The following is a 27,133-nucleotide window of genomic DNA, read 5'->3' as shown; positions in this document are numbered from 1 at the left end:
ACCACACAGTCATATTATAAGGATGAACATGGGGGTGCAGAGTGTTCCCCCGAGGTACAGAGTGTCACAGGGCCATCTTCTCAGGTGTTGTAAATCACTGTAGCTCCTTTGACTTCAGTGAAACTATGCTGATTTACACTACATGAGTGTCTGCCCCAGAGTGTTGGAAGTATCTTCAGATCCCATTGCAAAACCCACGTATTCACATAAACCTTCTCACAATAACAAAGCTGTGGAAAAGCAAGGAGAGGCATATTGTTTTAAAAAAATCCTTGTGTAAGTTGCAGCTCCAGGGAAGAAAGATCAGTTAGTAAAGTACATGATACAATACGTTTCTGTATCCACACATTACAGATTTTGATACTCTGGGGACAAGTACCTTTATAAATGCCTTATACAGAGGGATTAGATAAACCTAGCACATCTTCATTTGAATTGTTTTATTAAAAAAGTGCTTTAGATTTTGTTTAATAAAGTAATAAGGGAGAGATCTAGGTTCCTTCTGAGACCTGTGAATTAATGCTTAATGCTGGGGTGCGATAAAAAGAGACCAGAGTTGGGATTAGATTAATTTAGTTTAGATTATGTCTCAAATATAACTTGAATAGAGCCCTCAGAGGACTAGGTAGTCTAGTGGGCAGTTCACCCAGTATCACCTCTCAGCAGGAATGCCTTTCTGTCCAATTCCTCACCGAAGGACAGGCTTAGCTTCCCTTGGGTTGCAATGTCCTGGCTCTCTTCTTATCAGAGGAGGAGTGAGAGGGGAATGTGGGTTATGCCTTACCTGCAGAAGAGGCAGCTGGTAGAGGAGTCCGGGCCCTCCCAATCCACTGTGTTCTGACTCAGGACCCTATGAGATTCAACAGTCTCTGACACCCTGAGGTGCTCTCTGAGTTACTCTCCCTGTGCCACTTCCTACCATCTGTCTCTCTCCATGCCTCCAAGTCCAATGTAAGGTAACAAAAGAAAGAGAAAAGATAACTAAACCTTAAGCCCCTACGGGGCTCAGCATGAAGTCCTACTCCCCACAGGGAAGCTTCTTCAGTATCCATGTCCAGGAACCCTCAGGGTAGGTTTGTCTTCCTCCCCCTTACTGAGCTGAGTGGCTCCATTTTAAGCTTCCTCTCCAGTTGAAGTATGCTCTCCATGTGTGGAGGGACAGGGCTACTGGGGCCCGGTATTGTCATTTAACCCCTTCAGGCCTAGTGTGGGATTTTTACACCCCATCACAGTGACCTGAATGCCAACATCTGTTTTTCTGTGAGCTTGGCTAAGACTCAAAAGAATAAAACCTACTTACATTTGACATATTTCTGTTTTCTGTGTTTGAACTATACAGCAGCAACAGACAGAGACTTGTACCCTAAGGGCCATTGAAAAATGTTTCTAAGATGCTGTTGGGAAGAAAAAGTGGCTAAGCCAAAAAGGTCACAGTTCTCAGCGTGTTATAAGAACAGCAAATTTTCTACTAGACTGTTCACTTTCTTATCCTTTGTATCTGGCTTTGCAAGAGCTTTACTGAGCTGCACTTCAGGAACACATGGTCAGTATTAAGCAAATAGCTGAGCTTTTACCTGTGGCTTTGTTTATGCATTTCTCTAAAATTGAAGGTTTTTTTCCTGGTCTCAAAGCATACTGGGGCTCTGACATGGGGTGTGCCTGTCCCATAGCACCCCCTGATGGCTGAGTGTGGTGTATCAGGCACTCCCCACTTCAGTAAGCCCCACCCCTAGGTTTTCTGTCTCTCAGGGGTTCACAGGGTCTCTGGCTGAGTCACTCCAATTTCAATCCCCTTTCAGGATAATGAGTCCAACCAAAAGTCCAAAACCAATAAAAAGTACTTTCTCCCCTCTTATAGTTCTCTTCAGTCTGCCTTGACCCAGTTCTCAGTTCTTTCTGGGTTATCTATCAGTCTCTGGCTTTGGGATATCCTTAACCCCAGGCTCCTTCCCTTCTCATAGGGTATGTCTACCACTGCAAAGAAAAACCTATCATACTGAGTCTCAGAGCCCAAATCAGTCAGTTCAGGCTGCAGGGCTAAAAACAGCAATGTAACTTTTCCCGCTCGGGCTGAAGCCCAAGCTCCGAGACCCTCCCTGGTCACCAGGTTTCAGAGCTCGGGCTCCAACCCAAGTGGGAACATCTAGTTTTAGCCCCAAAGCCTGAGCCAGTTGACCCAGGCCTGAGACTCAGTGCCACCATTTTTTCTTTTCAGTATAGATATACCCTCAGTCTCCAGCAGGAACTTCCACAGAAACCAGTCTGCTCTCTGTGTTTCCTCTCAAACTGAGTTTTCTCAGCATTTTATAAGAAATCACCCAGCTGATCAGTGCCAGTTTGGGAGGGAGGTGGGTATCTAATCTGGCACTACCTTGAAAGGGCCAGCCAACCTATGGTGCTTAGTAATTTTCTTGGGTAGCGGTACTGCATATTGATGATATTTAGTGTAAGAAAGATGATCATTCTGTAGCACATATGTGTTTGTGCTAGAAAGCGAGTCTCACTGTATTATTTGAACAATAGTTCAATGATCCTTGACAGTATTTAGTAGGAACAAAACCTATCACAAATATGGGCCAACGATGTATAATAGCAAGGCTGCCTATGGCAGCATGTTATTAGAGGCATTACATGTTTTATGTATGTCATGGTTACCAGGGGAATTGTGCCTTAGACCCTTTTTAGTCCTTCTCTAATGTGCTCCTTAGGTGACAGGTCTGATTCCTTTTACCTCACTTTGTGTGGAACCAGGTAGTCCAACTAATATCAGACTGGATCTCTGGGTTGCAGGCCCTGGTTCCCAGCTGTGTTAACAGGACAGGCCCAAGTGGATTTGGCACCTGCAAGCCCTTTAAATCCCAGAACCTGTGACGGGGCTGATTAAAACGACTGAGAAACAGCTTCTTCCACACAGAACAGTATTTATTCATTCCTCAAATATACAAAGAACATAGAGCAAAGAGGGCAAAGAACATAGAGCAAAAGAGCATGCATGGATATTACCTAAACCTTTGTAAATTTCTCTCAGCCCAGCTAACTCAATCTGAGTTGGGTGAGGCCGACTGCACCTGCTCTCACAGCATCAGTCTTTCTGTCCCTCTGAGTAACCTCTTCCCAGCCCATCAGCTTATCACTGACACACACTGGGCAACCTTTCCTACTTCACCTAACCTGCTCCCCACCCCCATTCCTTTTCTAGGGTCTCTGAGGAATTAGATATCCTTTGGTCCCAGGCTTAGTCCAAGCTCTGAGACTAATTGTGTTTGTTTTGCTTTTTGTTTTATTGCTGTGGAGACATACCCACAGAGGCCTACACCATATTCCCTAAAATTAATACAGATTTTTCCCTGTTCATCACATCATACTTATGGCTTTAAGAAGCTTGTACTAATGCTGTCGTGTTATCAGTCCATTGTCTCATCAATTTTTTCAACATCAGATAATTTGTATTCCTATGAACACCGAAAATGACAACTTAGCAATACAATATACTTGATTGTTAATGCGCTGAAGCAGTATGCAGTAGGCGTGGCATAACATTGTGTGGCCTGTGGCGTGAATGACATTAAAATAAGAGGCATGTTTCATATATCCTTATGGTTGTGATAAATCACATAAGCTATGCCACAGAACTGGTAGGACACGCAGGTGTGCTGTGTTCTAAGAAATCAGCTGTAAAAGCCAGGTATATGTGTTGTTTTCCATTTCATTGTCACACATGCCGTGTACCACAGAATACTGGAACATTGTCTCATATTTTGGGTAAAACGTTTCCATAGTTTGGTGTTCATGCATACATGATGCCATAAAATAATGAAGGCCACAGCACCTATTTTCAGTTACGAAGTTCTGAAAAGTAGTCCCACTTTGCCACATGGCTCAGTTTATTGATGCCTACCAGCCATTCTTTCCTTTGGACATTTCAGAGTGCTGATTTGAGGCCAGTGGATAGAGTTTGGCTCTACATGACTTAAACAAGAGTAGAGCAAGCTATACCTGAGACATAAATATAGTAAAATTCCAGTCATCTGAAGGGTTTTAAAAGAAGAGATTTTTCAGATAAACAGGATATTCGTGGTATGCATTGATGTTAGGTGACCTGACTTATCTTCAGTTAATGAGAGCCAGTTAAACAAGTTTATACTATACTATATTTATGATTGCATGAAACGTAGCCATTGATTTTCAGACCTGAAGTCTTCCAAGGGGTGTCACAAATCCACTCCGTACTCTTGGATCTCTGATTTAGCTGACAGATGTTGAAAAGTGTATGCTGCCAGAGAACTCTCAAGAGACCAGCTGTGAATGCTAAAGAACACAAATTACTCTAGCTAAGTTTGGTATTAACTTATGTTCAAGAGTTCCTCTCCTGGAATAGCTTTTTAATGTGTACTTGCAGAATAGATTAGTGTAGTAATTTTATTTTTTTGTTCCATACACTCTTTGATCAGACTATGAATCATTTTGGGTACTATTCAAACAATTGTAGAACTGGATTCTGCATTTTTTTTTTTTTGGCAATTGTATCATACCAGTTGGGCACAAATCTGTTGCTGTCATATCCTTAAATGCGTACATTAATGCAATGTGAAGATATGGTACAGGATGAAGTTAACATCTGATGTAAGCAGGCATATCTTAACTGACTTTAGTAGAAGTCACAGAATTTGAACTCATATACAATAATGATGAAATTGGGCCATTGAGGGTCCCATCCAGATTCACTGAAGTCAGTGGAAAAACTCCCATTGGCTTTAACAGATGCTGGATCAAGCCCACAATGCATATCTCAATGGCATTGCCTATGCTAAAAATTCTGTTATTCCTCCGATGCTCAGGAGAATTGCTCACAAACTCTGATTAATACATATGACACTTCCATCAGTAATTTTGGCATACACTCTCTTAAAAGTCCAGTTCAGTCCTCTGAAATACAGGCAGGCATGTTGCTGAATATCTTGTAAAATTACTTAGCTGCACAGGTAAACGTAGCAAGTGAATTTGCAACATACATGGCAACATATATCTTCTTCCCAGACATCTAGATTGAGCTCTAAGGAATAGACATTTTTGTGGGTGTGTATGCATATAGATAGATAGATATAGATATAAAGAATTAAATTCCAAGAAGCTGATTCCCCACAGTATCTTGTATCTTCTGTAGTCATTTACACCTGTGCAAAGTGCAGATTGGTAGCACTCCTCAGATTGGTAGCACTCCCACGTTGCACGGGTGTAAATGGCAGAAGGTGCAAGGCAGTGGAGAATAGGGCCCTATGTCTGATTTTAGAAAAGTTACCAGAACACACTGCAGACATTTTTAGTTTTATTTGTAAAGGCCTTTGAAGTCACATTGGAATACACTGAGAAGCCACTAGTAAATAAAATACAGCAGAGCCCACCGAATACATTTTTTTAAAAAATCATATTTAGTTGGATTTGTCAGTGGAGCGTTAGGAAACCTTTCCAACCAAAACCGGAATAAATGCCTCAGACAAGTGTGAACACAGAGTGCCACTGAAGGTTGATAACTTAGAACTTAAGTTTAAACACATTTATTTTGGCTTATTATTTTGTTATCTTGACATATTACTTTTAGAGACAAGGAAACCACTGGGATGAAATACTGCAGATGAAAGGAATAACAAGCCATTCAAGCAATTATTTTCATTAACTCTTCTGATGTATCAGACTGGAAGTGGCTGGCACAAAATGCTGCACGTAATTTGTTCCATGCTGCCTTTGAAAGCACAACACAAAATTTCGAGGCAATTACATTTTTATTCAATATACACCTCCAGGGCCATTTCTTCAAATCCCCATTAAACTTATTCCAAAGTGGATTTCTTTTTAAGCAAGCTCAGTATAGTTGTCTTGCATATTTGAGGACACCATGAGTGGGAATTCATAAATCCTGGCATTAGCACCAAGGTTACTCTTGATGAGTTCCAGAGTATCCCAGTACATTTAATGAGGACTTAAAAAACAAACCAAAAAAAGAGCACTGCTAGAGATGTTGGGATCAAAGAAAGAAGACTATTTTTTTAAAGCAGGTCACGAAGCACTGGTGCTATCCCCTGTAATATTTGTTATATATGCAGTCAGTTGGTTCTGTTACATACAGTCACTTGTCAGCCTCCCTTTCCTATAGTTTGTTAGTTTTAGATGCCCACCAGTTGAAATACATTTTAAATTATTTCCAACAATAAATAAATAAATTAAATGATATAAATGTGTAATTGAACAGAGTATTGTAGGACATGGATGCTTTATAGACAGAGCATCACAACTCTCACAGTTAAGTATATCTGGTCATCTGGTGTATTGTACTGCTGCAGCTGTTTTGCCAGTGCATTTAGAAGCTAAATGAGAAACTCCCATCTTAAAGGCTTACCTTGAATTAAGCCACATAGAAATCTCTGGAATCTAGGAGTATGAGTGTGCTGGAGTGGGCTGTGGAATCTACAGTGTTTTTGTGGTGTTGTCATGGGTATGTGCAATGAACAAAAAAAAAAAAATGGTTGGGATGTTGTGGCCACAAAATTCAATGCTGGTGACCAGCTACCACTAGTAAACTGTCTTAAGGTGGTTCCAAAGAACACAGAACTGATTATAGGCTGGGGAATTCATGTAGAAGAATAACAGTGCCTATATCTTTAGCTGATAGTCTAGTGCATTTGCATTATGGTACAGAAGATGCAGAGAGTAATCATGGCCTGTCACTCTTTTTCCCTCTGCCACTGACCAGGAGATTTTGATTTCCTTTCTCAGATGCAGACCTCATAGAACTTTTTTTGGTTCAGATCACCTTGCGAGTAATATGGCTCCTTAATAGCCCATATTATGTGATGGTGATTGGAAGTGGGAGGTGCTAGAGGATTTGCTGCTATCCCAGGCCACAAAACCTCAAAAGAAATCATTTTCTCGTCTTCCCACTTTTCAGTTTTTGACTTTTGTAACAGACAGATCAGAGAATGTTTCAGGTGCTCAGGGAGTTCAATGGAGGTTACTATAATCTACATGTGTGTCAAATAAGGAGAATAGATCGTGTAGGGTTCATTTTGTTCTCTGAAGACAATTTATTTAATTCCCTTTTGTTGAGGTGGTACTACAGTTGGTTCAGCTGAGTAGTTTTTCCTAACCATTTTCTTCCATCCATCCATCCTCTCTGATCTTTTAGAGAGACGGTCTGACCATTATTTCCACTTCTTTACGTCTCCCACCCTCTGTGCTCCATGTTGCGACCATCAGAGCTCTGTTCAGTCTACCATGATGCTCCTTACTTGTCTGAAGGAGACAATGCTGAATGCTATTTGAGTAGGGCAGTGTTTTTGTTGCTGTGGCTTTCAGTAAAATCAGAGATGAGTCATGACCACTTAGTAAAAAAATCATGGAAGAGTGGTGGCATCTTAATGCCACTAGGAAGTCTGGCTCCTTTAAAAACCAACCAGTTGCCTAGGTGGCTGTTACTTATCACTGAACTTCAGCTGGAGCCGGTGTGGGCTCCTGTGCTAAGTCAGCCAGTTTTCCTATAAACATGGGCAACTATCAGGGCTGGGAATATTATGCGCAATTCTGTGCATTGCACCAGTAAGTTTTAGATTGGCTGCTGTCATTGATTCATAGATGAGAAACCCAGAACGGCTATTGTGATCATCTTGTCTGAATTTCCCACCTTGCACAGTGCATAGACTTCCCTGAATTAATATCTGTTTGAACTAGAGCATATCTTTTAGGAAAACATCCAATCTTGATTTAAACATTTCGAGAAATGGAGAATTCACCACTGCCCTTTGTAAGGCGTTCCAAAAATAATCTTTACTGTATTTCAGGGATGCATTGGGCAAGCAGCATTGTCTTCACTGCACTCTGTGGGTGGGAAGCTGAGACACAGTTCATTGCAGTGGGCTGATGGCCTCTGAGATTGGATGGCTGGCACTGTGTCCATGCACTCTGGGATTGGGAACCTGGAGAGTTATCCCCTGGGAGCAGCCAGCCGGGACTGACAAAAAGTATTTTTGTTAAGACAAGGGAGTGAGAGGATGGAGTAGAACTTTATGTTTTTTGGCACAAAAGTCACCGCTGTGACACAAGCAGTACTCTCATCATTACACTAACACTTGCGAAGGCTGCTTCTTATCGATTTTGTAACTCTGTTGACTTGTATGGAATTACTCTCGTTTTGCGTTAGAGTGTTTAAGCAGTCAATCAGGCCCAGTACTTTGCTGTATCCTTAGCCCCTGCCAGCCTGAAAAGTGACAACACACAGGGGAGTGAATCTGGGTCTGCCAAACGGAAGTGCACAGTGGTTCTGCTAGGCCAACAGGCTAATGTGGTTTTCATTTAAAATAAATAAAATTGAATACCCAGTGTTGAAACACTGAATAAATGACTTATAAGTGATAGGGTCTGCTTTTTTTTTTTAAAGAATACATCCTTGCTATACAATTGCAGAATAGTTAGGGTTTATGTATAATAAACATATACATTTGCTGACTATGACTGCACCATATATTTGGAGTATTGCACAGATGGGAATATAAAACAAAACATAGTGTTAGCTTTAAATTTATCTTCTCTGTTTTAAGGCATGTGCAAAGGCAAAATGAAAGTTGCTTGGTTTTTACTTTATTCATATAAAGATGCCTTTGAATTATTATTAATAAAATTGTGATGTTATCTTTGTCTAAATCATTTTGCACTGTTTTTATAGATTTCTTCCCCTCCCCTCCCCCATGTGCCCCCTGTCACCACTGCCACCCTTAAATATGTAACAAACATGAACACAATCATGGGATTCCAAGGGAGGGTGGGCAAGAAAGAATGTCAGTGTTTATCATACAGCTGTGCCAAAAGTAAAGGCTGAATGAATGAGATGGAGATTAAAGCCAGTTGTCTGAGCCTGTATTCAATCACTGCAGTCACTCTGTTTGCCTCCTGCATGCTGATGAAGTGTCATGAATGGTCCCATGTACTTTCATTCCAATATATTTCAGGCAGTAGTGATTATTGCTTGTACTCGGCTAAAGCTTGAAATAAATAGCAAAGTCTTGCTTAGCAACAGAAGGCCTAGTCTTATCTCTCTTGGGACTGCTAACTCAAAATGGGTTACTTCTTATAGAAGTTAACCGTAGGAAGGAGATATAGTTTATACTCATTGCTTTCCTTGATAATTTAAAATAATAAACAATAAACTAAAACCCACAAACAATGCTGTTTAATAAATAATTATCTTGTTTGTAAAGTCCAAACCTCATGGTTTTTATCGTACAGTAAACTGTCCTTCAGCTGACTAGGGACCAGAGGTTGCCTTTCTCTGTACTGAGAGAGTACAAGTAGCATTCCACCTCCTAGAAAAGTTCTTATAGCATATTTTGGTTTATATAAAATGTTAGAAATATATTTATGGAATATTAAGTCATTTTACATTCATGTATATTTTAAATGCTTAGATATAAGTTTGTGCTTTTCATTGGGCCCAATCTTAAAAATAAATAAATTTTAAATTTTAAAAATAAATGACAAAACACAAGTACGATTCAGGTTGTAGATCTTCAGTATATGCACAGAGGAATTCATTAAAAAATGCAACAGCATAATTCTACTGTGAATTATAAGCTGCTATGTAGGTTTCTATTTTTGGTCACCACAAGATGGCAAAAGCAATGAGCACACAAACACAAGGCAGAATGGGTCCCATAATAATGCATTCTGCATTCACACTTTATGCACATCAAGATAGAATCCAAGCACAGCAGGGGTGACAGTCACTCCAACAGTCTTTTGAAATCAAAGTACTTCCTTGAGAATGTTTTTCCAGTGCTAATTACACTCTTTTATTGTGGTTCTTGTATTGTACAAAGTAAAATGTTTACACTGTCACTGAATACAACTCCATCTTTGGGGAAAAAATATAACTAAATCTGTTCAATAACCTGATTTTTCGGATGGGGGGGGTTGTTTACCTATTTGTTTTGGAGTCTAAACCAAAGTGTGGGTTCTTCTTCAGCAAACTGACTTTGAGAAGGGTGCTAATGTCCACAAATGCCCAGGGCTACTCTCAGCTCAAGACAGTGAATATACTGTAGAAGTGACTGGTTGCTTGGAGATCCCAGTTCTCTTCTTAATCTGAGCCATGGTGTCCTCTGTTTAATGATCTCATAGTAGCTACCGTCACTAATTCCCCCACTGAGTGGGAAGGCAAGTACGCACCAAAGAAGCTGTAGTTCTACTGATTAGTGTGTCTGTGTATGTAAAATCACAATAAACAGTCACCCTCTGGGGCAAGGTGCAGAGTGATATTTCCATAGTCCCATGTAAAACAAGAGGAGAAAGGATGCTAATTCTAAATATCTAACTCTCAGCTAACAGTGCAAAGGTTTACCCAGCTGGCTGATGAGCTAGCCCATTCTTGACCTTTTCTTTTAGTTTTTATATTAAACTGATTCAAAGGATAATTGATAGAGTGGCTAGTCAGATTTATTTCAGAGTAACAGCCGTGTTAATCTGTATTCGCAAAAAGAAAAGGAGTACTTGTGGCACCTTAGAGACTAACCAATTTATTTGAGCATGAGCTTTCATGAGCTACAGCTCACTTCATCGGATGCATACTGTGGAGTATACAGTATGCATCCGATGAAGTGAGCTGTAGCTCACGAAAGCTCATGCTCAAATAAATTGGTTAGTCTCTAAGGTGCCACAAGTACTCCTTTTCTTTTTAGTCAGATTTAAAAGCAACTAGGAAACTATTTAACATACACTACTGAAGACAGGGGACCAAATGTCTTGCAGCATATGGGTCTGAGTCTCCATTGCATTGTGTTTGTGTAGTCATTTACATCTGTGCCAAGTGGATGTAAAATATTACCACTGATATGAGTAGAAAATTTCTGATTTGGTAGCATTTTATACCTATTTTATACCATTTAGAGGACTATGTAAAGTGTGAGATTATAGAGGATCAGACCAATGGTATTCATTTTATAGACATCAAGGCAGATCTCTCTTGTGAATATTTTATATTTAATATAATGTATAAGTTGCTTTGTTTCTGGATTTGACCTTTTATTTATTTTTTTCTTATTTTGTCATCTGTTTGCCATGCATGTTCTAATTAGGTACCACTGGAGACCTCACTTATGATATCAGACAATTTTAGGCTATCTCTGCAATTTTTGAGAGTGTGAAAAACCCTTAACACAATTGTTTGTGTGTAAAATACACACACCTATTTTACATTCAGTTAAAGGATTTTACAGACTCAAAAATAACACACACATACACTTTACTGTTAATGAATTCTTGGGAACTTATATGTCTGCTTTTGCTTTCCTAGTATAGTTCTGACAGCGATCAGTCCTGTTTGATTAAAGATGTCAGAATTCAAGTATTAAATGGAATGGAGATGGAATAAGCTTATCTCACATCAGCAGAATAGTTCTGTTATGTCAAACTTATATTAATATAAGAACTCCGGAGTAGTAATAAACAGGAACTGCCTACCTGAAATTGCAAAGGAAGAGAGGGAGAACGAAGCTCCAATGCTTAAAAAATCCAACATCAGCAATAATGAAGAGGTATGTCTATATATGAAGGCTAAATTCCAATTTGAAAAGTGAATGTTTATGAAATTTGGAGCTTGATCTGGTAACCTTTACATATGATACTACTATTTACACTTGCAAATCTTACTGTAGTAATGGTTGTGGAATTGGATCCTTAATATGGTGTTTGTAAAGGGAAAAAATACACAAGCCCCAATGCAGTCAGAAAGCAGATAGCACAGTGCAGCTCAGAGGGATGTGCCCAAAGGTGGCTTTGTGCTCCCCAATCCTTGGCCACCTTTGCTCTGGACTAATCCTGTGGCATACAGCAGTCTGATTGGTGTTCTAACTTACTCTAGCTGTCAGTGGTCCCAAAGGGCTAATACCACACCTGGGGATTGCTTAGGCATAGAGTTGAGGTTCCACCACTTTTTCTAGCCATACCCCATACACCAGCAGAAATTAAGTGAGTTTTGATTTAAGAGCTTCAGTGGTGGCATTTTGTGTTAGGATGGATCTGTCATGGCTGGTTAAGCTGGCGCCATTTTGCTCCAGTGGCACAGCATAAAGTGACGGCACCACAGCTGAAGATCTGGGTGAGTCTTACTGTTTGATAAGTGATACTGTATAGTTGTACATAGTGCGCTCCACCTGAAGATCTTAGAGTTCTTTGCTAATGATGATGAATAAAGCTTCACAGCACCTTGAGGAGGCAGATGACTATTATTGTCCCCCATTTAACAGAGAAATCAGGAAGTTAAGTGACTTGTCAAAGGTCACTCAGGAAACCTGTAGCAGTACTGGGAATAGAACTAGAGTTGCCTGACTCCCAATCCCGGGCCTTAACAACAGTGCCATTCTTTCTTAATTCTCTATATTATGTAACAAATAAAGATATTATTAAATATGCATATTATGTCTATATGCCTACATTAGTGTCTACATGCCTCAATCAACCCGATGTATTGGTTGCTGTATAAATCTAAAAGAGAGACAGTCCCTGCACTGAATAGCTTAAAATCTAAGTAAACAATGTAAACATATAGAAAGTATCAAACATTTCCACAATTCCCACAGAATACTGTACATTCTATAGGCTCTCTTCAGCCTTTTATTCACTTTTATGAGCTTTCAGTTCATTGTAACACTGTATGAGCACAGTCTTGGAAACTGATACAGTGGAATATAAACATTTAAACAAATCTCTAAATTTTAGAAGTGATGGCCCAGTCGCTTCAGATAAAATGAATGGCTCTTGGACTAGAGCTCCCACTTTGATAAGACTTTATTTGACAAATGTCCTTGGTTAGAACTACAGCTATTGAAGATACAACACAAATTTGCTAAAGGGATAATTCTGGAGATTTTCTCATTATAGTGTCAAATATTCTCCCTAGGAAATCCGTGCCAAAACTTCTTTTAATGGGAGCAGCATTGGACACTATATATTATACAACAGATAGTACAACTGATCTTCAAAAGAGCTGGAGCCATCTTCACTAAAGATGAGTGAAGGGCTAGATTTGTTTAATCCATTTGTTTCAGCAGAATGGAAGACCAGACTACATTTGATAAGTATTTTTAAAGTCTCAGAATCTTATTTGCTGCTGAGTCATTCCAGTTTTACGCTGGTATAATTCTGTTAAAATCAGTGACAAATCAAACTCTGAAAGTTAACTACTGGGCCACCAGTTATTTTCTGTTGTTATTGATATTATATATTAGATTAGGGCTGACCTGCAACCTTTACTCGTCAGCAGTCCATTAATTTCAGTAGGACAATTCACATGAATAATAGCTTCTCAGGTTAGCAAGGTTGCCAGCAATATTTAAAACTGGATATCAAAAAAGTTAAACATTCATGCAAGATTTTGAGAAAGTAGAAAGAACCGAAAAAATTGAAACTGAAACTATTTTTTCTTTTAGAGTAGCTGCCGTGTTAGTCTGTATCCGCAAAAAGAAAAGGAGTACTTGTGGCAGTTTAGAGACTAACTAATTTATTTGAGCATAAGCTTTCGTGAGCTACAGCTCACTTCATTGGATGCATGCAGTGGAAAATACAGTGGGGAGATTTTATATACACAGAGAACATGAAACAATGGAGTTTCAAGAGTGATCAGGTAAGGTGAGCTGATCTCTACCAGCAGGAGAGAAAAAAAAACCTTTTGTAGTGATAATCAAGGTGGGCCATTTCCAGCAGTTGACAAGAATGTGTGAGGAACTGTGTGTGTGTAGGGGGGGGAGAATAAACATGAGGAAATAGTTTTACTTAGTCTGGCTATGTAGACTCCCTCCTCAAGCCCTACGCTACCAGCACTCTCAGCTATCTTCGAGACACCACTGACTTCTTGAGGAAACTACAATCAATTGGTGATATTCCTGAAAACACCATCCTAGCCACTATGGATGTAGAAGCCCTCTACGCCAACATTCCACACAAAGATGGACTACAAGCCATCAGGAACAGTATCCCCGATAATGTCATGGCTAACCTGGTGGTTGAACTTTGTGACTTTGTCCTCACCCACAACTATTTCACATTTGGGGACAATGTATACCTTCAAAATCAGCGGCACTGCTATGGGTACCCACATGGCCCCACAGTATGCCAACATATTTATGGCTGACTTAGAACAACGCTTCCTCAGCTCTCGTCCCCTAATGCCCCTACTCTACTTGCGCTACATTGATGACATCTTCATCATCTGGACCCATGGAAAAGAAGCCCTTGAGGTATTCTACCATGATTTCAACAGTTTCCATCCCACCATCAACCTCAGCTTGGACAAGTCCACACAAAAGATCCACTTCCTGGACACTACAGTGCTAATAAGTGATGGTCACATAAACACCACCCTATAACGGAAACTTAGTGACCGCTATACTTACCTACATGCTTCCAGCTTTCATCCAGACCACACCACATAATCCATTGTTTACAGCCAAGCTCTGCGATACAACCGCATTTGCTCCAACCCCTCAGACAGAGAGAAACACCTACAAGATCTCTAACGAGCGTTCTTACAACTACAATACCCACCTGCTGAAATGAAGAAACAGATTGACAGAGCCAGAAGAGTACCCAGAAGTTACGTACTACAGGACAGGCTCAACAAAGAAAATAACAGAACGCCACTAGCCGTCACCTTCAGCCTCCAACTAAAACCTCTCCAGCGCATCATCAAGGATCTATAACCTATCCTGAAGGACGACCCATACTCTTACAGATCTTGGGAGACAAGCCAGTCCTTGCTTACAGACAGCCCCCAACCTGAAGCAAATACTCACCAGCAACCACACAAGAGAACCACTAACCCAGGAACCTATCCTTGCAACAAAGCCCGTTGCCAACTCTGTCCACATATCTATTCAGGGGACACCATCGTAGGGCCTAATCACATCAGCCACACCATCAGAGGCTCATTCACCTGTACATCGATCAATCTAATATATGCCATCATGTGCCAGTAATGCCCCTCTGCCATGTACATTGGTCAAACTGGACAGTCTCTACGTAAAAGAATAAATGGACACAAATCAGACATCAAGAATTATTACATTCAAAAACTAGTTGGAGAACACTTCAATCTCTCTGGTCACTTGATTACAGACCTAAAAGTGGCAATTCTTCAACAAAAAAACTTCAAAACAGACTCCAACAAGAGACTTCTGAATGGGAATTAATTTGCAAACTGGACACCATTAACTTAGCCTTGAATAAAGACTGGGAGTGGATGTGTCATTATACAAAGTAAAACTATTTCCCCATGTTTATTTTTCCCCCACACTGTTCCTCACACGTTCTTGTCAACTGCTGGAAATGGCCCACCTTGGTTATCACTACAAAAGGGTTTTTTTTCCCTCTCCTGCTGGTAATAGCTCACCTTACCTGATCACTCTCGTTACAGTGTGTATGGTAACACCCATTGTTTCATGTTCTCTGTGTATATAAAATCTCCCCACTGTATTTTCCACTGCATGCATCCAATGAAGTGAGCTGTAGCTCACAAAAGTTTATGCTCAAATATATTTGTTAGTCTCTATAGTGCCACAAGTCCTCCTTTTATTTTTTTCTTAGAAATATTATTTATAATAGTCATATAGAACAGCATCAGAATGTGTAGAGGGAGAAACTTATCTTTCTGACTCATTTTTAGCAGATCACTAGACTGGATCCTGACAGAGTGTTACAATGTTTATTTAATATCTGCAAACAGTTAAACCGAGAAGTAGTCCAATTTAGGCCTATCCTTAAAGTTACTAATGTGCTTAAGTGTTTCCTGTATCTGGACTATATTGTGCCAAATCCTGCTCCCTTCCTGCTCCCTTCACTCATGAAAGTAGTCCTGCTAATTACTGCAGCAACTGCATAGCAGAGTCGGGAATAAAATGCAAACCTTTTCACTTTCAGTCCTGTATATTTACAATAGATTATGATTCTCATGTAATAAATTTCTGCCTGTTTAATAATTATCTTCCTTTCTTATTTCTATAAAATAAACTGGCTTCCTTGAAAGGTATTGTTCCAACTTTAAGATTAAATGAGTTTTTTATTCAAAATCTGTTTCCTTCCCTTCTTCCCAACCCTCCCAAATTAAAGACAAAAGTATACACATACACATAACTTGGAGAAATGGCATGATGCATGAGAACCATTTGCAGTGGTGATTAATCATTTAGTTCACATCTCTTCGCTGTCTTTTAGGTAATATATACTTGCGTCTGCCCATTTTGTCCAGAGGTACTTAACCCAAGCTCTTGAATGATTGGATTTATCTCAGTGTCATAATAAATACAGATTAAATTTAAAACCTCATTAAAATCTTTTTGTTTAAAACTTATACGTTTTGGATTCAGAGCAGTTAGATTAAAGATTGTATGGCCTTTTGCAGAAAAGCCTTTTTACTGCAACATTTATTTCCAGCTTTTCACCTCTGATATCAGCTTATCCTCAATTTTCATTCAACCTATTTTATGGCTACAGGTAGAATTAAGTTATCTTAATAAGAAAGGCCGGTCGGCTTTTGGTAAATGTGGCGATGTACATCTGATACACATATGTAGAGTCTGTGATATCCATGTGTACCTGACCTTAAGTTTGATGGGTTATGCATCTACCAACTCAGACATCTTTCTTGCTGTCTTTGTTGCCTTCCCATCTGCCTCTGTGCACTCCAACTCTCGGTCTGTGTATTTTGTACTCTCTTGTGCACATGTCTCGTATTCATACTTTTGAAAGCTAGGTTGGGAACCACTGAAACCAGATTGATCTGTTCTTCTGCACTCCAGCAGAGATTTATCCCAAAGAATAGCAGATAGTAATAGAGCCATCATCCTCCTAGGATTTCCAGTGTGGTAATAGCTTTCAGTTAAAAACTTTATAACCAGGCTGCTGGTAGAAAATGATGAATTGGCACATCATAGCTTCCCTGGCCTTCCACCATTTACTTTTGGGGCTGTACTTGCTCCTAATGAGCCCTTGTCCAAAGTGTCCATTGCCACAACCTCCAGCCTGGGCAGACATTCCTCCTTGGTGACTATCCACCAGGGTCTATGCTGACGGAGCTGTCCTATATACATGTGTTTAGCTTGGGTCAGAGTGTGATTGGGGAGGCTTTGTAGCAAAGTACCACTAATCAGAAACACTTACCCCGCATACTGAAATTTTGATCACAGCCAGTATTCTGTCATTAAATCTGAAAGATCTATAAATTAGGTGAAAAAAGGAGACACAAAATGTTGCCAACTCAGGACACAATCCTGTGGATCTTCTGGTTGTAGGGGTCCCATTGAAGTCAATGGGAGTTCTTCATACAGGGTAGATTAGGGCCTTATATAGTGCTATTTTTCATAGGGTTTGATTAAGGGATTCATAGTATCAGGCTTAAATTGACTTCATCCAGTTTATATGGGGTTTGCAAAGAATATGGTGACTGATTCATTCTTTGTTACTAGTATAACGGTAACTAGAAGGGGACTTCACAAGTTGCTTGTTTCTAAATATTCTATAGGAGAAGTTTGCTTTGAAGTATCTTCGGTTTTAGGGTCATACAGTACAACCGATAATTTTTTATCTTTTAAAATATATAGTCTCTTTACAAGAAGTGATACTACTTCATGCCCTGGGTAGCATCTTTCTCACTGGTAATTCATGAGTACTGGTAAGCATATTTCTTCAAATAGCTGAGCAAAAGAATAAGTCTTCATTTTAGTTCCTTTGTTACTAAGGAGCTTGGTCTGAACAGTATTATGTATTAGGTGAGGAAATTGATAGCACAGTTTAAGTTTTAATTGGGTACCAAAATTGATTAGTACATTTAAAGATGGCCCTCATTAGAGAGGAAATAGTTAAAAATAAAAATGTTAATTTAAACTTTTAAACACAATGTCATTAATTTAATGACGTAACATTATTTTCACTAACGTAAATGGATAACTTGAAGTCTTGCTTCTTTCATACCTATGGGTGAGACTTTTTTTTGTTTGCTTCTATTTTACAGATGTAAGGTTGAGTGGATTTGTGCCATGTATCTCTCCTACTGTAGACTGAAAAGACTTTTAGTTTTTCAGTAACTTGAGACTAATATTAATTCTGGGTGAGTGTATGTAGGAGTGTATGTATGTTTCTCTTGATGTAGAAACATATTCTTATTTAGTGAATGTTACACAGAGTCAATGGGAGTTGTGAGTATGCAAAGATTGGGCTCTTTGAACAGAAAAGAGATGCTTTGGTGTGCAGACTGAAAAATGAGACAGACTGACACCGAGCACAGATTTTTACCGCAAATCCTTGTGCACCAACCTGTATTATCCTACCTCCTGAGTGCTCAAAAAGGGGTTTGGATTTCTGGGACTAGATACTGGCCCTCCACTGGAGCCCCTTTTTTTTGCTAAGAGGCTAGACCACGGCGCTAATGACTACCCTCCATGGCTGGCATAGAGTCAGATATGTATGCCATTGCGTCTAACACCTCAGGTATAGGGGCTGTGCCAGTGTGGAAGGAGGCATGACTGGAGTGCAGTACATTCCATCAAACTCTGTTTAGGATCTTACAAGCCAGTGCAACTTAGAGCAATCTAGAGGCCTCTAAGTTTCTTTAATGACTAAAATGTGCCCTGGTGGCCTTGAGCATAGGAGGAGAACAAAGGTAGATTTTGGATATGCGTCACTGGGATGAATCTGACTCATGGCAACATACCACCAACCAGAAACGCTTACCTGTGTACTCTGGTGGCTTTATCACATGGACATTATGCCTCTGTCCTCTGCCATGGTGGTGCACAAGTTTCTTCCTCAATACAGTACTCCAAACTGTTACTTTTCCCTTCACGGAGAATATAATGTACTGCCAAATGTGTTAATTTGGACATGTAACTGTGCAGGCATCTGAGAATGAACACTGCTATGTCCTGTATTTGTTCACCATTGTGAATCACTTTTGGAAATAAAGTACTGAACAGGAAGCAAATTGAAAATGGTAAATATCATAAGGTATGCAATGTTTCTACATTCCTTTTTTATGCATTAATGTCTTGATTTTTGAGCCTCTCCTGGCTGTGAGCTCATTTTCGGCATCAGCAAAAGTTCAGGCTTTGGAATGACTACAGAATCAGGTCTTTTGACCTGAAGTTTTTGGTGGAGACGCTATCTGCATTTATTTTCCTTTTAATTGTGTTTTTGAAGGCAGTGAACAGAAGACAATACAATATATATTTATACAAAAATAAATAGAGTTGAGTTTCAAAGCTGTGGCACTAAGCAAATAATGTAAACTGGCAACACCATGTTCAGTGTTAGCATAATTTTACATTTACTTTAAAAATAATTCCGCAAGAGGATAAACTAATGTATTGAATGAACCTTGAAGGCCTATTACACTATAGACTTTTTTTTTTTTGTCTATACCTTTTTTTACCTAGCTGTCCTTATTCCTTTCATTAAAATTGATTGCTTATTTCAGAATGAAAAGGATGACTGTTTTTTTCCTATCCACCTAGCATCCATACTGCTTTTATGTGTGAAGTGGTTAAGAAGTAGTAATCTGAAAATGACAACAAGATTAGTGGTTACTTTAGGGACATACCGTACTGTTTCAAGGCTGCATTACTCTGAAAATATTTCAACCAGACTCTTAAAAAGAGCAGACCTTCATCAGATTTTTCACTTGTTAATTCATAATATTTACTTATGAATCATAGAAGGCTTTTAGCTGAAAAACTTCTTAATGTAGGTTTCAGAGTAACAGCCGTGTTAGTCTGTATTCGCAAAAAGAAAAGGAGTACTTGTGGCACCTTAGAGACTAACCAATTTATTTGAGCATAAGCTTTCATGTAAGGAGAGTGATCACTTTAGGTAAGCTATTACCAGGAGGAGAGTGGGGTGGGGGGAGAGAAAACCTTTTGTAGTGATAAACACCCATTTTTTCATGGTTTGTGTGTATAAAAACATCTTGTGTATTTTCCACAGTATGCATCCGATGAAGTGAGCTGTAGCTCACAAAAGCTTATGCTCAAATAAATTGGTTAGTCTCTAGGATGCCACAAGTACTCCTTTTCTTCTTAATGTAGGCACTGCAAAATACGGGCCAAATTATGCTCTTTTACACTAGTGTAAATCCAGAATAATTTTGTTGAAGTTGGAGTTACTCCAGTTTTACACTGATGTAAATGAGAGCACAATTTGGCCCTGTAAATGTAACTCAACAAAGATCCTACAGAAGACCCTGCAAGAGTCCACAAATTTCCCAAAACTGAGTCACAGGCATCCCGTGCTTTTTAGCTTTTGGTACCTCTGCAGGATAAATTTGTAATGAAGGAATTATCCAAAGTAATTCCTTTTTCTTTCAGTAACAGTGACAGATTAATTCTTAGGTTCTTTGATCATCAGCACAGTCATCCCCAGTTGGAACCAGTTAAGGACATTTAAAGAGAGTTGCTGTCCTAGAGTAGTACGTCTGAAGAATCCCAGTTTGCACTGCTTTACCTAAACAACCACAGCATTTATATGTTTTAATAAAAGATTTGGATTCTAGATGATCCTCAATAACAGATTGAATGTCTTTGAGACAAATGCTTTCAGAATTAGATATTTTAGTGATGGAAAAGGGATTTAGTTCATTTTAGTGTATATGTTTCTTGAGAAATTGGAATGCATTTGTAGCATAAATTAGGTTTGAAATAGTACTCTCAGTTGAGAGCTATCTTGAAATCATGATGTTTCAGTGAATGTCCTTTTCCTATATTCAGTTATAGAGTATGAACCAAATTCTGCTCTGTGACAGTAATTATAAAGTTGGTTCACTGACTTCTCAATTGCACCAATGTAAATTTGGAGTTACACTGAATTTACACTGTTGTAATGCTGAGAATATAATTTGTTACTCTAGGTTAAATTAATTTTCTCCAGTTGCCAAGTGCTATTGTTTTCAACTATATTTTAAAATAAAAGCTTAAAGGGCTATGTCCAAAAGTAGACATTTTAAATGTAATCATAATATTCAGGTCATTGTCAAGGAAAGACCTATTGTTCTGGAATATTTCATTGCAAGAAAGAAATATGGAATTAATATTTTCAAGCTTTGCCTAAAACAGTCATTTTTCTTCTAAGCAAAATATGTGTAAACTTATTGGACACTTACGGGTTAATAGCTGTTGCAAATCCTGAGAAATGCTAAGCCACTTAGAACTCCCACTTATTTCAGTGGGTGCTCAGCATCACTCAGGATTTGGCCTGTCAAGAATACTTCAGTATTTGAGTAACAAAATGCAAAATTTATTATGATGATCTGATTTGAAACAACTGCTGGCATTGTGTTCAATCACAAACAGAGCCTGAATCTAGCCAAGATTTTTAATAACATCTACCTTTATGCATTTTGAACTAAAAAGAGCTTGTGTTGCTAGGCATCAAATTGGTGGTGCGTGGAAAATTATTCAGTGAAACTACAATATAAGCCTGCATGTGCAATTCAGAATTAAAGTTCCTGGATGAATATGAAAGCTAAAACCCTTAGCAAAACCATCCCTTTAGATCAGATTCTGTTTGTATTGTATTAGAAGATGGAGAACATGTTGTCTCCATCTGAATTTCTCTGTTAAGGAAAAATGAAGTCTTCTGCTTTTCAGTGTGTGTAAGAGAGAAATTCATAACTGTATCACATTTGTTATAATCACAGCAGACTTTCTTTTAAATAGGTTATTTTATTCTGTGGCAGAGAACAGAAATGTTATTTCCTACAGAGAACTAACATTAAATAGATCATCATGCAGACCCTCCTTCATGAGTAATTACTATACTGCATGTTGGGGATGTGGTATGAAGGGCATCACACATCTTACAAAAAGTGGTCTCTTTCTCATATGACATGCAGTTTAAATTTCAAGGTTCTTTGGAATACATTTCTGTCTTGATGAGATTGCAAACCAGTATGCCTAAAAATAACCTAAAAAGAAATCTTTGTTTCATTAGTAAACTGGCCTTTAATTTTATTTTTTCAAGAATATAGACTCTATTGTAAGATGCATTTTAGGATTTGATCGTTTCACCTGGAGCCTCATTTTTCCTCCCTGCTATACAGCATGTATTCACGAAACTGTCATTGACCTTGATAGGATTCTCACACACGGAACAGTTACAGAACTGAACGATAAATATTATTTTTCTCCTTTTAAAAAAAAGGTGTTGAGTGCCCACAATTTCCATTGCCTAAAGAAAGTTGTGGGTATTTATGATTTCTGTGGCCCCAAATTTAAAATAATAATTACAGAAGTACTGCCATTTTTTAGAGTTTTATCAGTTTTGGATTTTGATATCTGTGCATTTCTAGCTCAGAAATGGGTCCAAAGGGAGAATTGATTCAATTAATGAGCTGGCTTTTTGAAGGCAAGTACCCCTATTTATCATACTCTGTGCTTAGTCTAGAAAAACAGGTAGCCATCTGCACCTTGGTAGCAAACTTGTCCCTTTCCTTCCATATGAGGTTTTGGCCACAGTGATTCATACTGTCATCCCCCAGGCTGGATTACTGTTACTTACTGCATTTTGGACTGATGGTGGCAAGCATGGAAAAACTCCAGCTTGTCTAGAATACAGCAGCCCACCTCCTGAGTGGGAAAGGCCACTGTGAGCTCATCATCTCTGTGCTTCTATCCCTCCACTGGTTTCCATTCTATTTCTGTTACCACTCTAAGGTCTCGGTCATGATATTTAAATTCATCAAGTGTCAAGAACTAGCCACATCAATGACTGCATCTCCACACATGACTCATTAATGTATTTACATTTTTGGGGGAAAATGCAGCTCCCAAAGCGCAGGACAAGATGTATGACAGATGTGGAGAAACTTCTTTCTTTCTTTCTTTCTTTCTCTTTCTTTCTTTCTTTCTTTCTTTCTTTCTTTCTTTCTTTCTTTCTTTCTTTCTTTCTTTCTTTCTTTCTTTCTTTCTCCTTCAATTTAAGGGATGTCAACTTTGGAATAATTTTCTAAGGGAGATCAGGCAAATACAGAGGCTGGGCAAGCTGCAAAGCCCTCCTCTTTGAAAAGCTTCCCCACTGTAACCAGATTAATGGGAGAGAGAAAGAAGAGAGATGAAGCAAACAAATAAAATAATTAAAAATAAATAGTCCCTGCTTAAGATAAACACATCTTAAACAGGGAATGCAGAAGAGAAGAAGGTTCATGAAGTTCTATAAAAATCTCACTGTGCAAATCTAATTTAACTATGAGGCACTAGGTAACATGGTGATGGGTGCTTTGGAAAACCTTTAAATAGATTAATGTAGATATGTAAATATGTGTAGTAGTCTGTAGAATGCTATGCTCCTGATTCATCATTGTGTTATTCCAGTTTTACCCTGGTATAATTCACTGATATCATGGAATTTCACCAACATATAATTAGAGCAACTCATTGGTGAATCAATCCCAGTGGCTGGATGAGACCCATCAATATTTTGCTCCTCTGACAATTCCAAAAATCTTATTCACATTTCCCAGGGCAACATGAAACATAAGCCGAGAAAAGGGCAATAATCTACAAGGTAAAAATTGTATTACATCTAGAAAACAATGGCAATATTATTTTAATCATTTAGACTTCACTTCATTTGAATTTATCTTTGTTTTTAGGTAGCTTTTTGTGAAATAAGAGGGTTTATTTTTATGGAACTGTGGTAGTAAAAGATCAGATATCACAGTCTTTAACTGCTTGTTCAAATGTGCACCTTACATCATAAGACCCACCTGACAAGAAACATTAAGGTTTTCAATAGACCTGAAACCATTTACTAGAAATATTTTTGAAATTGCACAGCCCGGTTTGTCATCTCCAGATTGGCATTTATTCCATCTCAAGTATTCTGAGAACTAGATGTAGTTAGCTTATGAATTTCAGGCACATTTTTGCACATGTTCACATAAAAGGTTGTAATTGATTGCATGCAAGTACAAGACCAAATAAAAGTGCTATCTTGCACTGTAACATAAAATCTAGAAGAGATAAATAACAGATCTACCCAGTGAAAAGTGATAGTCTGTTTTTCAACCTTATTAACCACTGTATTATCTATAATGTATCTGTCTTGCTTGCAAAAGTTAACATTTGCCTTTACTAGTGTCATGTTATCAACATCTTCTAAAGGTATGTGACATTTCAAACTTTCAGGATGCACAACTTCCACCAAAAAACATTTTCTATTACTTTCTGTATCTATCATAGAGCAGGTATGAAATCCAGAATCAAACTGGATGGGTTTTCTTAATATTTCTGGAGAAAACAACATAGGTCAGAGGAACTTATACATATATAAGCTTGGCCATTAAATAATGTCATCTTCATATGGTTTGCAAATTGATGGCATGATTAGTATATAAAATGATCACAGGCTAGTATCTAATAGGAAATATGTATGTAAGTGCTTTTGTATTTTATTGTGTTGGGATGGAAGCTAAATTAAGGGATTGAAAAATCTGCTCAAACTTTTAAATGCTTTGTTATAAAACTAGATTTTCAAAGAAAAATCCTGTAATTAAGATTTACATTCATGGAAAGGGCACTGTTTGCAGATATTTTCTGAAATTTGCCTTTGGTATTTTCAAACATTTTCAAACATTTGTTTTCAACACATGTATAGACAGTGCCACATTTAATTTCATTGCTGCAAAAATGGATTGTTCCTTTACGCCAACTAACGTAAAAGTAATCTGTTTGACCCTAGCTTTCCTGCTTTTATAGAAAAATAACCATTTTCTGACCAAACCAGTTTGCGAGGTTTTCACATGTCCACCACAAAGAAAAATTGTATGGCATCTCCGTTTTATTATATTCATCCGCAGGCTTCCCATTTGTTGTGGAATGTCTGTCATGACATTGGGCCATGACTCTATTCAGCTGTAATAGATTGCCTGTAGTGCATTCAGTGACTCTGGTACCTGTTGCTGGTTCTTTTTCCAGGTCAACTGGCTGCAGGTACATGTGAGATTGTTACTTTGGACAGAGATAGCAGTCAGCCCCGAAGGACTATAGCCCGACAAACAGCTCGCTGTGCATGTAAAAAAGGACAGATTGCCGGTACAACAAGAGCAAGGCCAGCCTGCGTGGATGGTAAGAGGCAAAGATCCATTCAATCAGTATCTACCAGCACAAAAGTCATCACGTTTAATTGTTTATTCAAACAAAAAAGGTTATGTGTATCTGACATTATTATATCTGTGAGCTAACCTACTAATCGGTTAGTTTTGTGGTGATATGATTGAAATCCTCAAAACCAAGAATTACTCATTAATAGTATATTTTCCCCAAAGGACAATGAATCAGTGGTATTTTTCTTCTTTAGCATCTTCATTTTTGATTTAGTTTGGTAATGCAGGTGAGATGTTAATAGCATTGGACTAATATAGTCTGTATTTTAATTTGAATGATGCTGAAACCCATGAGCTCTCTAGAGTGGGATTTTTGTTTGTTTGTTTAAGTTCTGTGTGAAACCGAAAATGCATTTACTATAATCTAGAGTCAAAGGTTTAATACCACTGAGGCTAAAGTGACCACTCCTGCATGAAAGTTAGTGTTCTTGAAAAAAGCGTTAGTGATGTTATTGGAAAAGAAAATATGTATGTACCTTACATGCATAGTATTTCTTCTTTCATTAAAATGATCATTATATATGATTCACTGCGGATGCAGTGGCTGAGTAGAGCCTGCAGCCTGCAAAAATGCTGATGTAGAGGGAGGTATGAAAATATTTCACTTTGAAATCATTTTGTGAAGGAAATGAACTGCTATGTTACAGCTAAGTAAAACATTAGCAGTGGTGCAGTCTTCATTGTAAGCTTGCTGAGGTAACCTTATTAGAAAGCATTCATATTGCAATTAGAAGAAATAAAATATGATGTTAAGTATATGTTAAAAATAGTTGACATAAAATGGCACATTTTGATCAAGACTCTAACAACAACAAAAGAAGATGCTTCTATATGGATACAATAAAGATTGCCTTTGAAAAATGACTCACATACCAGCTTGAGTCCTTAAATAAAAATATTGCATGCCATTACATAAGAATTTGATCTCACCCATTGACTGTCAAAGAAGACAGCTCAAATGGGGATTTCAGTACCGACCCCCAGAGCTAAGCATAGAACATCATATAATTTTATTTCCATGTTTCAGAGTAGCAGCTGTGTTAGTCTGTATTCGCAAAAAGAAAAGGAGTACTTGTGGCACCTTAGAGACTAACAAATTTATTTGAGCATAAGCTTTCATGAGCTACAGCTCACTTCATCCATAGTTTGCTTTCACTACTGTTGGTACTCGGTAGATCAGTTCATTTTCTCTGCTATCTCCATCATGGATTGTGGGACTCCATCTCCAATAATTTTCTTCCTCCCTGTTTGCAGTAACATAATATTGTTTCATTGGGTACCTAAGGGATGAATTTTTAGTGGGCCACCTTATCTAGTCGTGCAAATTTTGCAAGCCCGTTTGTTAGCAAATTGGGTAATTCAACATTATGTGCAAATACCCAGTGTGATAGTAAGAAGGTAGCTTTTGTGAGGGCAAATATGGATTTTGCATGTACAAACCAGATGCACTCACAAATTTCGCTAAGCAATTAAGGAGGTCATATGTTAACTGGGCTCCACGTTCAGTCTGGGGGAGGTCCCATCTCATTTTTATATGATGAAAAGAAAAATGTCTCCAGTTATCTGTGGAATGGGTGGGAGGGGTTAGTATGACTCCTGGTTTTGCTGCCAACATCCTTGGTAATCATCTTTATACATAAAGAGAGTAGATTATTGTAAATAAATCTATTTCGGGGGAGGGATAGCTCAGTGGTTTGAGCATTGGCCTGTTAAACCCAGGGTTGTGAGTTCAATCCTTGAGGGGGCCATTTAGGGATCTTGGGCAAAAATTGGGGATTGGTCCTGCTATGAGCAGGGGTTTGGACTAGATGACCTCCTGAAGTCCCTTCCAACCCTGATATTCTATGATTCTATGTCTGCATAGCAATTATATCAGCAGAATGTTCAGAAGCCTTCATGATCCATCGCTGTCTTCAAGTACTCAGCATCTGACCTTCCAGTGATTTGCTG

The 27,133-nt window shown here is 38.5% G+C and overlaps 1 protein-coding gene across 8 annotated transcripts in view; it reads left to right on the top strand.

Annotated features, from left to right (window-relative positions):
• TAFA5 (TAFA chemokine like family member 5) overlaps positions 1–27,133 on the top strand; it is a 601,401-nt gene that overhangs the window by 280,622 nt on the left and 293,646 nt on the right. For all 8 annotated transcript variants that reach the window (XM_043550990.1, XM_043550983.1, XM_037889075.2 and 5 more), the window contains exon 2: positions 24,996–25,145. In XM_043550990.1, the coding sequence (XP_043406925.1) occupies positions 24,996–25,145 (150 nt within the window). The remainder of the gene's footprint in view (positions 1–24,995; positions 25,146–27,133) is intronic.

The sequence above is a fragment of the Chelonia mydas genome, chromosome 1 (genome assembly GCF_015237465.2).
Source record: "Chelonia mydas isolate rCheMyd1 chromosome 1, rCheMyd1.pri.v2, whole genome shotgun sequence".
Lineage (NCBI taxonomy): Eukaryota > Metazoa > Chordata > Testudines > Cheloniidae > Chelonia > Chelonia mydas.
This window is presented reverse-complemented; position numbering and strand designations above follow the sequence as displayed.